General features: G+C 47.0%; 1 protein-coding gene across 1 annotated transcript in view; it reads right to left on the minus strand.

Annotated features, from left to right (window-relative positions):
- The window catches only part of SLC24A3 (solute carrier family 24 member 3), a 200,344-nt gene that overhangs the window by 56,119 nt on the left and 127,219 nt on the right, over window positions 1-17,006 (minus strand). The window contains exons 4-6 of the mRNA XM_077309599.1: window positions 7,574-7,648; window positions 3,719-3,803; window positions 1,108-1,211 (exon numbers count right to left, since the gene is read on the minus strand). Coding sequence (XP_077165714.1) covers window positions 1,108-1,211; window positions 3,719-3,803; window positions 7,574-7,648 — 264 coding nt within the window. The remainder of the gene's footprint in view (window positions 1-1,107; window positions 1,212-3,718; window positions 3,804-7,573; window positions 7,649-17,006) is intronic.

The raw sequence follows: 17,006 nt of genomic DNA on the forward strand, positions 1-17,006 counted from the left end.
TGTGAGACAGGAGGCTGGACTGGATGGACCCCTGGTCTGACCCAGCAGGGCTCTCCTGATGTTCTTAGGAAGGCCTCGGCCTCCCTGCCCTGTTGCTGGCCCTGCAGAGGGACTGGCTGGCCCCTGTGTGAGGCAGGAGGCTGGACTGGATGGACCCCTGGTCTGACCCAGCAGGGCTCTTCTGATGTACTTAAGGTGGCAACCAGAAGGCCGCACTTGGAGTGTGGGGACATATGGGGAGATATAATGGGCCGTAGGCTGTGAGGGACTTTAAGATCATGACTTACACTTCTAATGGAATTCAGAAACAAACTGACAACAGCCATTTTAAAATAGAGAAGAAGAAGAAGAGCTGGGGGGTTTGTTCCTCACTTTTTACTACCTGAAGGAATCTCAAAGCAGTTTACTCACTTTCCCTTCCACTCCCAATAAACAACCTGTGAGGTAGGTGAGGCTGAGAGAGCTCTGAGAGAACGGGGACTGACCCAAGGTCACGCAGCTAGTTGCATGTGGAAGACGAGTGGGGAATCGAACCACTACATCAAGCTGGCTCTCAATAGGCAAGATATATTCTGGTTGGCCAGCCCCCAACCATTAATATGGTTCTCAGATTTACAACCACTTGCAGTTTCTGGTTTGTCTTCAAGGAGAGCCAAATGAAGAACATTTTACAGTAGTCCAACAGTAGTCTGAATATTGATTCAGCATAGCCAGGTCAGATGCGTCCAAAATATTCCCGGGAACTCACCAAATGGCTTTAAACAAGCCACTTTTTACTCAATAAAACCAGAGTCCAGTAGCACCTTTAAGACCAACAAAGATTTATTCAGGCCGTGCGCTTTCGTGCTACTTCAGACCAACATGGCTACCCATTTGAATCTATCTTTTTTTACTCAGCGGTAGATTCAGAAAATAAATAAATACGAAGCCAGTAGTGTAGTCATTTACAAGATAGTTGTGAACTGAGCGAGGGAGGGGATACTAAAATGCAGAGTGAGCTCACTGCAATGCAGGTATATCAATAATGACCCCCACTTCATGACAAGATGATTAAACGCTCCAAATAAGTGCTAATTCATTACTATCCCATCTATTCCAGCTCCTTACCTGTCCGGCAAACAGGCCGCAAACCCCGATGATGCAGAGGATGTTGAATACAGCAGAGCCAACTATGGTTCCGACCCCCACGTCTCCCTTTGTGATAAACACACCTGGAGGGGAAACAGAGGCTGTCAAATCCCACAGAACTTCCCACAGCGAAGACCAAAAAGTGTCTCTCACCTGCAGTCTATTCCCTTCCTTTTGGACTCCACACCATCCCCCCTCATTTGAATGGCTCATGAGTTTCTTCATCTACTTACCTTGTCAGGCAGGTGAGGCTGAGAGTCTATGTATGTCTGGTTAAAGACCACCCAGTGAGCTTCCATGGCAGGGTGGGGATTCGAACCTGGGGATCCCAAATCCTAATCTGACATTCTAACCCCAAAGTCACACTGGCTGGAAAGCTTTCTTTGAATTTCCCAGCACCAAATAGTTTCAGGGCAACTTAATCAGGCCAGATTCACCTGTAATCACCATTGCCTCCCGATGCTCATAAAAGAGGGTATGAAAGTGAAATTGGGGACAGAAGACATTTGTTGAAATGACTTGAATGAATATTTGCTGCAGATTCTCTGAAGGAAATTCCTTTGCCAAGAACAAACCTCTCAGTCTGGCATGGACCTAAAAGCGAACATCAAGGTTTGGTGCTGCTGGCCATTCCCATGACTCGGTCCATCTTTGCTGGGCAGGCTGTCCCGAATACGAACTTCATCACAGTCATGTTCCCTGCATAATGTGGGCTCCATCTTGCATGGGAAGGCTGTGCCAGCAAAGAATCCTCCTCAAGTGTCTTGAGCTTTGACCAGAGCAAGAATCCAGCAAATTCTAATTTTCAAGCAATACTGGAAAGTAATTAAATTCCCCTACAAGTAAATAATAGCACCTCTATCTATTACTGCTTTTGTGATATAAGGCGTAAATAAAAACCACAATTTTTACCACATTTTATAAGGTTACAGGATACGGCACTTTACCTAATCTAGATAATTCCCTGAAGTATATCAGACAATTATTGCATATTATTCTGCCTTTACAATAAGCCTTGTGAGTTTATTGTCGATATGATTTCTATCCAGTGTGACTGGATAACTTTGTGTTACTGCAAAGAAACATCTTTTAACGTTGTGAGTTCAGCAACTGCTCAATATGCACATGGTTTTATTTACAAATCTCACATTATCACCGTTTCATGAATTCTGTTCTCCTTGGCCCATTAGGCACGGGCCAGAATGCCCGCGTTGGCGGCAGCAGCGCTTCGGGAAAAACCCTCGATGACGCGTGGGCGCCTCCTGGCCCAGGGCTACCGAAGGCCCGTGTTGAGGAAACACGGGATCTTCCGTAGCTTCCTGGGTAAGCCGGGGCTGTGGCAGGCTGACGCTGTGCATAATTGCCAGTGCCAGGCCTGTCAGCCCAGCTCCAACCCTACGGTGTCCCTGTAGGGACACCACATGCCCCTGCAGGCTCTGTGGAGCCCCGGAGCTGGCAGGGGTGACCCCTGCCCCCCACCTGGGCATGCAGAAGGGGCCTGGGGCCCCCCACTCCCCCCCGGGCCGTCCAACCCTCCCCCCCTCACTGCTCTGGCTTACCTTCTGGCCCTGGTGTTCAGCGCACGCGCGCTCCACCAGGGCAGCCCAGCATGCCCCGCCCCCGTGCATACACGGGGAACAGCACAGTGCCAACATGCAGTAGCTGCCGCCGTGCATAAAAGGCCTTGTGGTAACAATCAAGCTCCTACATGAAGTAAAAAATGTTGAGCACTCCTAACACAAAACTCTCAGCCTTATATCTAGCTTAGTCTGAAGTAGCTTCTCTTCCTACATTTTGAGGCTTTCGTCCGTTTGCTATAGGAGTATGAGGCATTTCAACTCAGCTGAGCACATGTTGCAATGAAATCCCTCTACTAATAGGAGTTGTGGCGACTCCCCAATCTCTCTTTCTCAGCTTTGCTGCTTGAAATCCATCATGGAGATGCCAAGGACTGGACCAAGAACTTCAGAAATGCATCTAATGAGAGCTCACGGTGTGGTGGATTCTCCCATGCTCATGATCTGTGCCCAGTTGGGCTTTGCCCAATTTAAGAACCTTGCCATAGGTCTTGTCCAATTTCAGACCTAATAGATGATGGTACCCTCACTTAGAAGAATCACTGGGATGTCCAAAGGACTTCATGTTTCTTTATGAATTTGCCTGACATTCTCCAAAAGCCAGTCTGATGTAGTAATTTAGAGCAGCAGCCTCGAATCTGGAGAAGCAGGTTTGATTCCATGCTCCTCCATGTGCAGAGAGCTGGGTGACCTTGGGCCAGTACAGTTCTCTCAGAACTCTCTCACCTCCCTTGCAAGGTGCCTGTTGTAGGGAGAGGGAGGGAAGGCAATTGTACGCCGCTTTGAGCGGGGTACAATAAAACCACTCTTCTTCTTCCATCTCTCTCACCTTCAGAGGCCAGGTGACTGCCCTACCTGGAATAGAGTACTGAGTTTTTAAAAGTGTCTCTCATCCAGCTTTCTTCATTTACTTATCAAGCCCTGGGGTCTTTGCTGGAGAGTAACAGTACAAATATATGTGCTGGCACTTTAAGCTTTTCCCCGTGGCATCAGGACATGGCGGATGTAATTACCTATAACAGAGGTAAAGAGTTCTGGAGCAGAGCTGCCGGCTGCCATGAACGTTGCCCCTGCAACATCTTCGCTGAGATGCAAACGCTGTGAAGAGAAAGAGGGAGAGGGCCTTGAGTGGAAGCCAAATAGAAATCGTTTCAGAATCTCCTCCAAAGCACTAGAGCAGGGGTGGCCAAACTATGGCCCTCCATGAGCTAGCATGGGCTGATGGGAACTGTAGTCCATGGACACCTGGAGAGCCACAGTTTGGCCATCCCTGCATTAGAAGATATGGTTGGTACTGGGGCTGCAGCAGAACCCTCTCTTTACCCACCTCCAGTATTTCTACATCATCCCAAAGTAGGGAGAAATTTGGAGGAAAGAAATATGGAAGCTGTCTGGATGCCTCCCTGTATCCGGCTGCCCAGGTCCCAAATGTTGCGCACCAGGCTTTTAAAATCATTTTTGCCAGGTGCAACAGTGAGCACCCTATCCATTAGCATCCTTGTGACTGTGATCCATGCAAGAGTCATCTCCAGACTAGATTACTGCCACTAGTTTTATGTAGGGCTACCCTTGAACCTGCTCTGGAAGCCTCAACTGGTCCAGAATACTTTAAAACAAGTCCTAATCAGGACCCAGTGGAGAGCACACATTCAACCAGTGCTCTCCCAAGTGCCTTGGCTCCAGATTAGAGACCGGGTCAAGTTCAAGGATTTGGTCATCACCTTTAAAGCCCTAAATTGTCTGGAGCACTCATACCTGCTGGACTTCCTCTCTCTGCATGGGCCCCAAACAGCCTTAAGAGTAAAAATTGCTCTGGATCCCCAGCCCAAAGGATATTAGACTGGCCTTGACCATGGCCAGGACTTTTTTGGCCATGTCCACAGCCTGGTGGAATGCTCTTCTGAATGGGATCAGAGCCTTGCTGGACCTTAAATGGTTCCACAAGGCTTGCAAGATGGCGCTGTTCTGCCAGGCCTACAGATGAGGCCTGAAACAACGGCTGAATTCTGTTGGCCTCCCTGTCAGGATCCACCAAATCATACTCCAACTGAGGCTTTCTCAACCAGGATTTTATAAAACCCTGGGGTTTCTTGATGGCCCTGGAAGGGTTTCCTAAACGGGTGGGAGTTAATTAATTTTTTATATATTTTATAAATGTGTTAAAAATTTAATCAGGTGATATGACCATATAGAGTCATGTCGACCCACCCATCCCTCCCAAAATGGCCAGTGACGGTCCTGGAGGGGGTGGGAACAGGAGTGGCTCTGCTTCCCAACCATATTCTGCACGATCGGGCCACTTCAGGGGTTCCTTGAAGCCTGAGGAATGTTACAGGGGGTTCTCAACAGTCAAAAATTTGAGAAAGGATGCTCCAACTAAAAGGTTCTGTGTAAATTCTCCCCTTCCCATATAATGGAGCGAACTGGGCAAACTGCAGATTTAATGCTCTGTGTTTAATACTGTAATAATTTATTTAATTTAAATTTTTATTTTTATATTCTGTTTTTTATATGTAATTTTATCCTTCTTGTGATTCTCCCAGAGTCCTTAGAGAGAGGGTGGGAAAGAAATGTAAGCATAAATAAATAAAGTTGTGGCATGAGATCTTTGTTAGAGTTGCCAACTCTGGGTTTGAAAATTTGGGTCTGGAATGTGGGGAGGGCAGGATTTGGAAGGGGGAGAGACCTTGGCTTAACAGGATATAATTCCCTCCAAAGCAGTCTTTTCCTCCAAGTGAACTGTTCTCTGTAGTCTCTAGGCCCCAACTGGAGACTGGCAATCCTAATCTCCATCGTCTCTTGGAAGAGACCAACATGGCTACCCTCTGAATTTGGAATACTTCAGGCATCACAGCAGCTGTTTCCCCAAAGTCCTCCTCTGCCCCCTACCCAGCAATATCTGTGCACCGGAAGTTCAGAACTGGCTAATGAGTCCGTATCGCTGTCGTTCCCAAGAGCAGGCCGTGTTACTTGTGGCTCGGCCCCAGTCCAGGCAGAGGCTGCATGAATCTGTGGAACAGAAGGCTCCACAGACAAGGCCGGCTGAGCAGAAGGTGGGGATGATTCAAGAAGCGGCTGCTCCAGGTAAGCCCAGGTCATGCCAGCGAGGTCTGCAAACCCAGAGTTTAGACTGTGGACTTCAGGTACACCTCTGTGGCACAGATATTGACTAGTCCTGCTCTAGGGAATTATATCCTGTTAAGGTCTCTCCCCCTTCCAAATCCTGCTCCCCCCCCACATTCCAGCCCCAAATTTTCAAACCCAGAGTTGGCAACTCTAATAAAGATCTCATGCCACAACTTTAACTTATAATGTATAAGAATATACATTGCCACAATTTAGAGTCGGTACATAAGTTTAGTGTTCGCGTATAGCCCCCAAATGCTCAAAATTCAGCAAGTATATTCTTCCCAAAGAGTGGGTGAAATGACTTCATTGATCTACTGGCAGAGTCTGCCTGAGTTGACTTCCACTCTTTTGCTTACTTACAGATGGAGCAGGGTGAAGTTTCTTTCCTTTTCTCCTCTCTCTTTCAGACCCCTTAACAATGATTCAAAGGGGCTTTGATTCAGTCAGCTGGTCTTGTACGATTTGAATTTTTTTGAGCCTGTATTTTGTGTATTTGTGTATCATTTAGTTTTATTTATTTCCTGCATTTTCATTAGTCCATCAGGACCCCATTGGCTGGATCCTGAGGAATCCTTTACGCTAATGCGCATGCCTCCAGATAGCAGAAGAGCTTCTCCCACCAGGAAAAGCTGCCTTGTGGCCAAGGTTGTCAGTTCTGGGTTGGGAAATACCTGGAGATTTTGGAGTGGAACCTGGGGAGGCCAGGTACGGGGATAGGATGGGCCTCAGCAGAATCCACCATCCAAAAGAGCCATTTTCTCCCGGGGATCTCCCAGGTGCCACCTGGAGGTTGGCAGACCTGCTTATGGTACCACCTTAGTGGAACATATCCACAGGAGCCAGCCCTACCTCTCTGGTAGTTTATCAGGAGAAGTCAAAAGAATACTAGCTGTGAGTAGTCCCTTAAATTTAGGAAATAATTATTGCTGCTGTTATAAACATATATTTGGCTGCTGGTAATTACACCAACAACCAGGGCCATGTGGTTCCTCTTTATACAGATGTAATGTGATTTATGTTAAAAGTTTTAAAATACATTGTTTCAGAGTCCAAGCATCATACACCCAGTGGTTGCACACATAATTTCTGAACTTCCTAATTTACTTTTGACAGTGATGGTAGGAGTATAAAGCAGGAAGAGTTCAGATATTCAAGGAAGTTACACTTTGCCATCAGTTACAATATGTGGATACCAAAAACTGCATAGGACCTTTTATTGACCGAAATATCTCAAAACAGAGGGCAATCATTCAAGTTCTCTGTAACTCCACAAGGATGGGTGTGCATTTTGTTTAAAGACAGAGAGAAAGAGTTGGGAGACAGAAATAAATGTTTTAGGGCACTTCATAGAGGCTCTAGGTCTGAAGCTTGCAGAAGTGCATAGAAAACGGAGGCCTTTGCAGATGTGTATAGCTTTGATACACATTTTTTAAAGGGAACACGTCTAAGCTGCATCTGTATGGAATATGTGGGTTTCCCTGTTTATACAAAATGGTAGCCATGAACACTCTCCCGTAAAGCACCAAAATCAAACATCTTAAAAGAACCGTATTGCAAACGTAATTGGTTCAGAGGTGCTAAGTACAAAACTGGTTTCTCATCATCAATATGCTCTCACTTACAGCCAGTCAAGCAATTTAGACATCAAAGATGATGGAAAGTAAATTAAAGATCGCAGTTCTGGCACACTGAAATCTGTTACTAAATATGTAGATATGTAGGCACAAGTAGATACTTACCTCACAAATCTTTTCCAACGAAGGGACAAAGAAATCATCACAAACAATCGCCAAAGCATAGAACATGTAGACAGCCTGGAAAAACAGAATATATTCTATGTAGCAGGGCTAGTTTAAACAGGATAGTATCCTAATTCAATTATTTCAAACAATTCTAATGTTGCTGCTTCAGAGGACTCGAGACTCAATTGCCTGTTGGTTTTGAAGGGACAGCAAAGGAATATCTACCTACCCAGCACACTTAAACTGGGTCAGCAGCAATTCCTGCTTCCAACTGTACCATGGGCATTGTAGTTTTGCAATGGCTGCTAGAGACTTCTCATAGTCCTCACTCTCTGAAGGAAGCCATGGCAATTTGCTATCTGTTCCACATAATGTATTTCTGGTAAGGGCTTGGAGGAGGAGTGTGTCTCATGGCTCAAGTGCCACTCTGTGCTTAATGACCACATAGGGCGGCTGTCCCACCCCTGAGTGCCTCCTCCGCCAACTGGCTGCCTCCTCCTCCAATGGGCTGTCTGTCCAGCGGCCAGCCAATCACCTTCCATCCCCCACCTCTGACCACCCTCCTTCCACTTCCCTCCGAGGCTCAGAGGCTGCAGATTCCTGCCACATGAGAGCTGCTCCTGCCTGTGAGTTCTCTACCAGCTGCCTGCAACATTTCCAGGTCCTGGGGGGAGGGAGAGGCCATCCACAGAGTTCTTCCACCCCCCCCCCCCAAACTAGCACCCATTGTATTCCTGAATGCAACGGGCTTGGCCCATAGTAAAATTAATAAAGGTAGGCACACTGTAATTGTAGACACAACCTATTTAGTGTGAGCTACTGGAGAGGAAGGTATGGAGGCTCAAACGCACTAAAATCGCCTGCCTTGTCCCGCCCTTGCACCTGCCTCCCTCTCCCTTGTTCCCAGGGATGGGAATTTCTTTTTAGAAGGTCTAACATCCTGGAGCAACGAATAGGTGGACAAGTATGCAGGCGATGCCAGAAATAACCCCCCCCCCCCAAAGTTGTTACACAAACCATGCTTCTCTAAAGTCCTCCCCCCAAAAAAAGAATTCAGGAATGAGATTAATTTTTTTAATATCAAAACTTGTGATTCCATAAGGGGTGGCGTTCAAAAAGAACTATGCCTCTATGATTAGACGCGCAGGCATTTAAACTGAGAACTATACATTTTTAAATTAAAAAATTAGTGGGCATCATGGGTCCTTTAAACCAAGGCGAAAGGGGACTGGCTGCCTGGTTTGATGACAGGTGGACGAGAGTCATGTGTAAAGTGCGTTGTTCTCTTCTCCCATTTCCAGCAGGTGATGTGGAGGGTGAGAAGCGCGAAAAGGTGGCAGACAAGAGTGAGACAACAAAAAGGTAAGGAGGGGCTGGGAGGTGCGATAATGTTTAGCGCTGCCATTTAGCTGGCGTAATGCTATTTTTCCCGATGTGCGGAAATGCCCTTGGTTACATTGGGTAGAATAACAGAGCAGTCCGTGAGTGGTGGTAGCTCCGAGGTAAATGAGCCACACTAAATAAAATATTTGTTTCCTCTTAAAGACAGAGCTTATTTAGAAGCATAACATCATAATGGTTTCAGAAAGTTTATACCTTTAATGGTTTCTGATAGGTACAGTTCTTCTTTCTCTCAAGTTCCTTAAATAGACTGAGCCATAATGCTTAATTTCCTAAATTCCCACCTAGGCTCATAACGTCAACACAGAACCTTTTCACTATGGCAACATACATATAAAATCCCACATTAAATTAAACAATAGAAATAAAACACACAATCTTTTCCTATGAAAACACCACGATCATCAAGACCTGTCCTGGCTGTCTGCTACTGTGTTGCACCCCCCCATGAAAGCCATCTAGTAAGAATTTCCTACTAGGATCTAGGACAGAGTATCCAACCTTTGGCTCTCCAGGGGCTCATGGGAACTGTAGTCCATTTGGAGAGTCACAGTTTGTTCACCCCTGATCTAGGAGATTCAGATTTGAGTCCCCATTCTGGAGGGTTTTGGACCAGTCACCTATGTTCAGTGTAACTTACTTCACAGGTAGCTGAGAAGATACAATGGAGGAAAGGAGAATGGTGTAAGCTGCTTTGGGTATCCATGGAGGAGAAAAATTGGATACAAATGAAGTAAATATTTAACAAGTATTGCTGAAGATGGAAGGCAGAAAGGATAGGTTGGGTGGGTAAGAATGAGAGAAGGAAACAAGGATATAAGGCAGGATATAGAAGGGACAAGAGGAAAGGGATATGGAGAAACCTGAGATGTCTTCATAAGGCCTTGAGTGTTCCCCAGGACCTCCCTGCATAACTGGGCCTGGACTGAGAACTAGTAGCATGCAACTAAGCCAGAATTGCTTACCCCAAAAGACTACCAGTGTAGGGAAGAAAGGGAAGCTGAAGACCCTGGGGCAGATAAAGGAAGGTTGGCTGGTGGGTAGAAAGAGAAGAAGAAAGCAGGAAAACAGAGATGCCACTGCGGTTGCTAGGGAAGGGAAAGAGGAAATAACACAGACAGGTTAAATGAGGGTTGCCATGTTTTGGGTGGTGAGTGGAGATTTCCAGGAACTACAGCTGGTCCTCACACAGAGATCAGTTCCCTTGGAGAAAATGGCTGTGTTGAAAGGTGGACTGTATAAATTATACTCTGCTGAGGTCCCTCCTCAAGCCCCACCTTCCAAGACTCCACCCACCCACCCCCAAAACTCCAGATATTTCCTAACCCATAGCTGGCAACAAACCACATGACCTCTGCAAATCCTTGCGGTTCTTCATCTATCTGTAATCCTTATAAGGGATGTCTCTATGAAGATGAGAATTCCGCCGAATGATCCCTGGCAGATCAGGAAGGGTTGCGGGTAGAAAAGGGGTTGAATGCAGCGTTACCTGGGTAGGGGGTGTTACTAGGAATGGAGCCTGGTAGGTCACATGATCAGCATGGCTGATGGAGTTGACCCCAAAAGGAAAGGGGTGTGGCTCAGGGGGAGCACCTTTGCATGCAGAGGGTCCCAGGTTCAATCTCCAGCATCTCCAGCTAAAACACTAAGGTAACAGGTGATGTGAAAGTCCTCTGAGGATCAGGAAAGCCACTGCCAGTTGGAGGAGACAAGGCCAATTTTGATCTATCATAGAATCATAGAGATGGATGGGTCCTCCAGGGTCATCTAGTCCAACCCCTTGAGAAATGCAGGAAACTCACAACTACCTGCCCACCCACAGTGACTCCAATTCTATGACCAGATGATTCCCCCCCCCCCCCAAAAAAAAAAAAACAGAATCCCTGGCCGGTCTCTGTACCTTCCTTGGCTAAACTGTAGCAGAATCCTTGGGCAGTCTGTACCAGACTGTACCTTCCTTACAGTCTTTTATAGTTTGAAGAGTTGTCAGTCTGCCATTAAACTATGAAGAAATGCATTTGCATGTGAACATTATCTAGAAGCTTCCTGGCACTTGTGCAGCAAAGGTTGTGTTGGGGTCCACTGAGGAAGCATTCATGAGCGACACACAGGATTTACTGGTTCCTCCTTTGGATTTTGGAATTTCCAGTGGCCTTCCTACAGCCTGCTAACATATTAATGTATTGTTTGTGCTTTCAAAGCATTTGATAAAAACTTTTCTTCCCATTGTTCCTATTCTTTTTCTTTACACAGGGGATTTTGTTTTTTTTATATGCATCTACAGAATCAGCATTTCTGTCAGATGGCTTTCTAGCCGCTGCTTAAAAACTTCCAAAGAAGGAGATCTGACTCAGTAGAAGACAGCTTCATATGAGCTAACAGCAAAATCCCCGTTTGAGCCAAACAGACCATATCCTTGGTTTTGGTCTTGTCTCTCCAGAAGTCACTCCTTCCCTTCAAAATGCTGAAAAGCTGCTAAAATCCTGAAACTTCAGGCTCAGGGGAGACCCTCGACATCCCTCTGTTTACCTTCATGTGGGAGTAGCGCAAGTGTGATATCTGAGCACAGCAAATAAACCTTTTCCCTGTTCCACTAGCCAGGCAATAATGCCCGGTTGCCTCGTTACAGCTTAGAATGTTCCATTACGAAACCTGGCACCTAATAACCAGCAAACTCCACCGGGGTTGCAGCCCGTGAGATGACTTGCCAGTTCTCTCATACCAGGGAAGTCATCTGCTAGGAATTCTTCTCTCACTGGCAGAGAGGAAATGCTGAGCACTCTGGAGACACAAATCGAGGGCCAACACAAAGGGGCAAAAACAGCGTGCAGTACAGCCCTCCCTTGATGGTGTCACTGCAGGCTGCAGGTGGGAGCTGGCTGAACATCAACTTATTGTGGTTTGTAGAATCCTAGAGTGGGAAGGGGCCACACGAGACATCTAGTCCCACCCCCTGCTCAATGCTCCAGCATCCAGGATAAGGATCTGTCCAGCTGCTGCCAAAGACGGCCAGTGAGGGGGAGCTCACTTATGGCAGTCGATTCCACTGCTGAACTACTCTGACTGAAAAATTTTCCTTTGATATCTAGTCAATACCAATCTACACGTAGATTAAACCCATTACTGCGGGTCATATCCTCTACTGCCAATAGGAACCTTTCCCTGTCCTCCCTGCCCTCCTCCATGTGACAACCTTTCAAATACTTAAAAGACAGCAATCCTGTCCCCTCTCAGCCTCCTCTTCTCCAGGCTGATCATTCCCAAGTCCTCACAGGCTTGGTCCCCAGAGGACCTGGATCACTCTCGTCTCTCTCCTCTGCACCCCCTCAATTTTGTCTACTTCAGTTTGAAGTGAGGCCTCCAAAACTGCACACAGGACTCCAGGAGGAGTCTGACCAATGCGGTATACAGTGAGACTATGACATCTCGTGGTTTTGATGTGATGCCTTGTTTACTGCTACATCACACTGTTTGTTCATATTTAGCTTACAGTACTCCAAGAGCACATTCACACGTACTAGTGTCTCTCCCATCCAGCATGCATGCTTCTCATTTATCCAGCATTTGTCTCCCACCAGTATGTATTCGATCACTTCTTAGCCTGCTTTTAGCCCCAATGCTGACAAAACGTGAATTCTGAAAAATGTCAATACAATTTAAATAATTCATTTAAAATTCTTTTAAACAAACTGAATACACCATTAGGCCCATTATGCACGGAGTGGAAGGCCTGCATTCGAGGTGGAATGGTGGCGGCTAAAATCACCAATTATGCATGCTGCAGGTGGCAACTGGGCGCAGAGTCAGAGTATGCTGCCGAAAAAGCCACGTTAGCAAGATGCGGAAGAAAGTGAAGCTTCCTGGGATCAGGGTGCAACCAGAAGCAGCTCCAGAGTAGCAGCGTGCATAATCGGATACTCTGGGTTTTGCCGCCATTGCGTCCCGTCCCGTGCGTAAGCGGTTTGCTTCGCTTCTTCCTCCTCTGCGTTCTCCATGCCACCGTTTCAGCGGCCGTGCATAATAGTCTTTAAACAAGCAGAGGAAACAAAAGGGCCCCAAATAATCATGATTTCTAATAGTCCACTCAGGCCAAAGGTGGCAAGCCCTGCATGTTGTATGCATTTCTTCTCTAACAGCCTGTTTGGCATTGCTGCCAGAAACAATGCTGATTAGGTACCTGACTGTAATATTTTAATTTCATTTGGTAACATTGAATCTCCCAACAGCTGTGGTGATGCCAGAATAACTGGGGCTGAACTATCCTGAACATTTATTATTTGAATATGCAGCTATTTCGGGTGGAAGGGAAGCATTGATCTGGCATGGTCTCTCCATGTGGGTGTTCCTATATTAATTGGCACAAAACACGGGATGATTCTGCCAGTCACTCGGAAATTTAGCCTCTAGAGACTAAGGGGAAAGAAAGACTTCTGTGCATGCTGACAACCTTGTAAAAGATACCTCCGTAAGGGAAATTAGGACCGTTTTTCTTTTTTTAACCAGGGACACGCACCTGAAAATAGGACCAATCCCCAGCGAATAGGGACAGTTGGAGTGTGCAGACGTCACGACCGGGAGGAAGAACATCTCTGATGGAGGGGGCGGGCATTCTGCATCTCAGTGGTAGCCCTGAGAGGGGTGGTGGTGGTGGTGGTTCAGAGCCCTCCTGCGCTGAAGAGTCACTCTGGGACAGGGGTGGGCAAACTGCGGCCCTCCAGATGTCCATGGACTACAATTCCCATGAGCCCCTGGCGGGGGCTCATGGGAATTGTAGTCCATGGACATCTGGAGGGCCGCAGTTTGCCCACCCCTGCTCTGGGACACGAAGGCTTCAGTGCAGCTTTTTAAATAGGTGTGTTAATATTTCATTTTGTTTCCGGCTTTTAACACAGGGCTTCGCTGCTGCAGGAATGCTTATGCAAGCAGCCAAGCAGGGAAACGGCAAGTGAGGACGCGCCCCGAACACGACCTTGCGCTGCAGAAAATCACACAGCTCTGCACAAAAAGGCACATGAGATAAACCAGGGATTAATTAATTAGCAGCCTGTTGGTTGGGACCGAATCCTCGTCATTGCAGCTGCTTCATTACCTAGAGGGCGTGGGGAACCCCGTCAGTGAGTAAACTGTCCCACAAAAACCCAGGGCTATTTCCTTCAGCCAAGGGGAAAGAAAGGCTAATGGCAAGAACGCCCACGGCTCCCCCCCCCCTGTATTTTAAAATGGATTTTAATTAAATGGAGTTGCCCGGAAGACTGTGAAGCAGCCACATGCATCCGTTCCCTAGCAAATAGGCTCAAGGTGACAGAAGCCCCCCACGTGGCTCTTTGTACCTTATGGCCGCCACCTTCACAAATGTCACCAGGGGCCTTTATAAAACCTCCAGCGCGACGTGAACATGATGTATGCCAACCATTTCCTTTTCAAGCAACAATCTCTCAAAGGTGGCTAGTAATTAAATTAATGGGGTTATTCAGTTAGAGCAGGGGTAGTCAAACTTCGGCCCTCCAGATGTCCGTGGACTACAAGTTGTAGTTGTGAATTGTAGCCGTGCTTAATTAATTTGCGACCGGTCTCAGCACACACGGGTTTCAGAACAGGCATCTGCTGAGGCATCAGCCATTCTGCTTCTAGACCAGGGGTAGTCAAACTGCGGCCCTCCAGATGTCCATGGACTACAATTCCCAGTAGCCCCCTGCCAGCGAACGCTGGCAGGGGGCTCCTGGGAATTGTAGTCCATGGACATCTGGAGGGCCGCAGTTTGACTACCCCTGTTCTAGACCATGGTTGCGATTTCAATGGTTGGAACAGGGACTGGGGCCTCGGGGGAGGCGTAGCACTGATAAGAGCGTCAGATGAATGAAGCTGATCTTGCAGATCCCCTATCAGATCCAAACAGTGGCTCCAGGCAAAGTTCTTCAAAAAAGAGGGAACGCTGACTAAACTTTCAGGGTGAAGATGGGAAATGCTGGTTTGAAAGCAGTGGAACTCTTCTGCAACCATCCACCTGGCATTCAGTCAAAAGGAATCTGTCTTCTCCAGGTGGGGTTGCCAGGCAACCCTGGGGAGACTGGGGGGGGGGGAGGAAACCATGCATGCATCACTATCACTGAGACGGTAGAATTTTGTCAATCTCCAATGACTTGCAAGATCCTAGGTCAATGAGGATGTGGCTTCTGGGTTTTAGCAGAAGTGGTGATTACACATACATATCTCTCCCCTCCCATTTCCGCCTGCCATTCATTTGAGCAGCAAACTGCTGAGTAGTTGCTTCCTTTGTTGTTTAGCTCATCTGAGGAGTGGCACAGCAGGGGCCTGCCAGGAGATGGCGGAGGAGCTGGCTGGCTGTAGCAGGTGAGTTGTCCAGCCTCTCTCAAGGACTGAGTTCCTAAATCTAAAGCACAATATTGATTGCCAGGCCACTGCGATGTCATCGAGAAATGACTATTACAATCCATCCCCAGGTCAGTTTTGCACTTGAACAAAGCTTCCTTAAAAAGGTAATTCATAAAATAATTAATAACAGAGTCAGCTCTGGTAGCTTTAGTCAATGACCTCTGACTTAATCTGCACAAAAGGCCATGCTTCTTGGTTGCTCCTCCAGGATCCATCTGCAGCTTTTGATAATGTGGATCATGCCATGCTATTAAAGCATCCGGAGGCAGAAGCAGAGTTTAAATAATTCCTCACAGATATAATGGAAGAGCTTCTCCGTTAGCGTCCTGTAACGCTTTGCCATCAGCAGTCTTTGAGGGCTATTACAAGCACATCCCTTCCAAAGATTTATGTTGTCTTTGTGGTAGAGAGGTGATAAGAGATGATATCCTATGTGCTGCTGTTCCGTAACCAGTGCAAAAGAGTGAGAGATCATGTAACTCTTGGCTACAGTACCAGCTGATTACCCTTTTAACCTTGCTGGATAAATACAGACAAAAGCAATAACACCCCCTTCACTCACTAGATTATCTCCACTGAGCTAATAAGACGGCAGGGTCAAAAACAAGGGGGAAGCCAAGGTGAAGAAGGCTATCCTTACCGGACAGCCCTGACTTCAGCCACAGGCCTGGCGGAAGGCTGCCATTTTGCAGGCCCTGCAGAACTCTGACAGCACCATCAGGGCCCAGATTTTGACTGGCAGGTCATTCTGCCAGGTTGGGGTCAGCCAAACGCACTGGCAGCAAAATCCACACCTTTATCACTTCCTGGATAAAGAAGGTTTTTTTTTTTTTCCATCCTGAATCCAATAAGAATATCCTCCCATAAAAGAAGATCTCTCCTTTGTGAGGAAGACTCACCCGACACTCCAAGAGTACATCCGGACAGCCAGTGGGGTGTCAAGGATGAGGTCAACACATTATCTTTTGCAACCTCACTGGCGGAAATGGAAGCTACGCCTAGGTTAATGGATAACTATTTGGTTGAATGTTCTGTGCCTCCCTCCCCCATCTGGACTAAGGATGAGCACAGCTGTTCTCAAGAATCCCTTGACAACTCATCCCTTAGGAAGGTGGGTGATTGTTTATCAACTGGGGGACATCTTGTGAATGCAACAGGAATATGCAGAAGGAGGCATGGCTAGGGATACAAGCAGCTACCGTGCCAAGGAATGTATGGATGGTAGAGAATAAGGAAGCAAAACAACACCAGGAGGTTGGAGAAGTACCTCTGGCTCCTTCAGGCAGCTCAGTGTCCAAGCACTAATAGATACCTCCGGCATACAAATAAATACAGTGCATATCTGTTCCTCTGTTCCTTTCTCCCTATGGGGAGGAGAAGGGGTGCCCAGGTGACTTGAGCATTCTCCCGAGCATTTAAAGGCTGAATTGGCCCATCTGCCTAGAAAACATGCCTGTTAAATCAGCATTCATGTAGCTTTGGCTCAAGATCAATTCAAAATGGATTCAAACCCCTCAACAAAGACTGTGTTTCTGCAAATGACAACCTTTAATGTAGCGGCATGAGAACTAATAAGCAGAAGCACAACAGAAGACCATAACTCAGGGGTAGTCAAACTGCGGCCCTCCAGATGTCC

This window comes from Paroedura picta, chromosome 14, assembly GCF_049243985.1.
Source record: "Paroedura picta isolate Pp20150507F chromosome 14, Ppicta_v3.0, whole genome shotgun sequence".
NCBI classification, from domain to species: Eukaryota; Metazoa; Chordata; class Lepidosauria; order Squamata; family Gekkonidae; genus Paroedura; species Paroedura picta.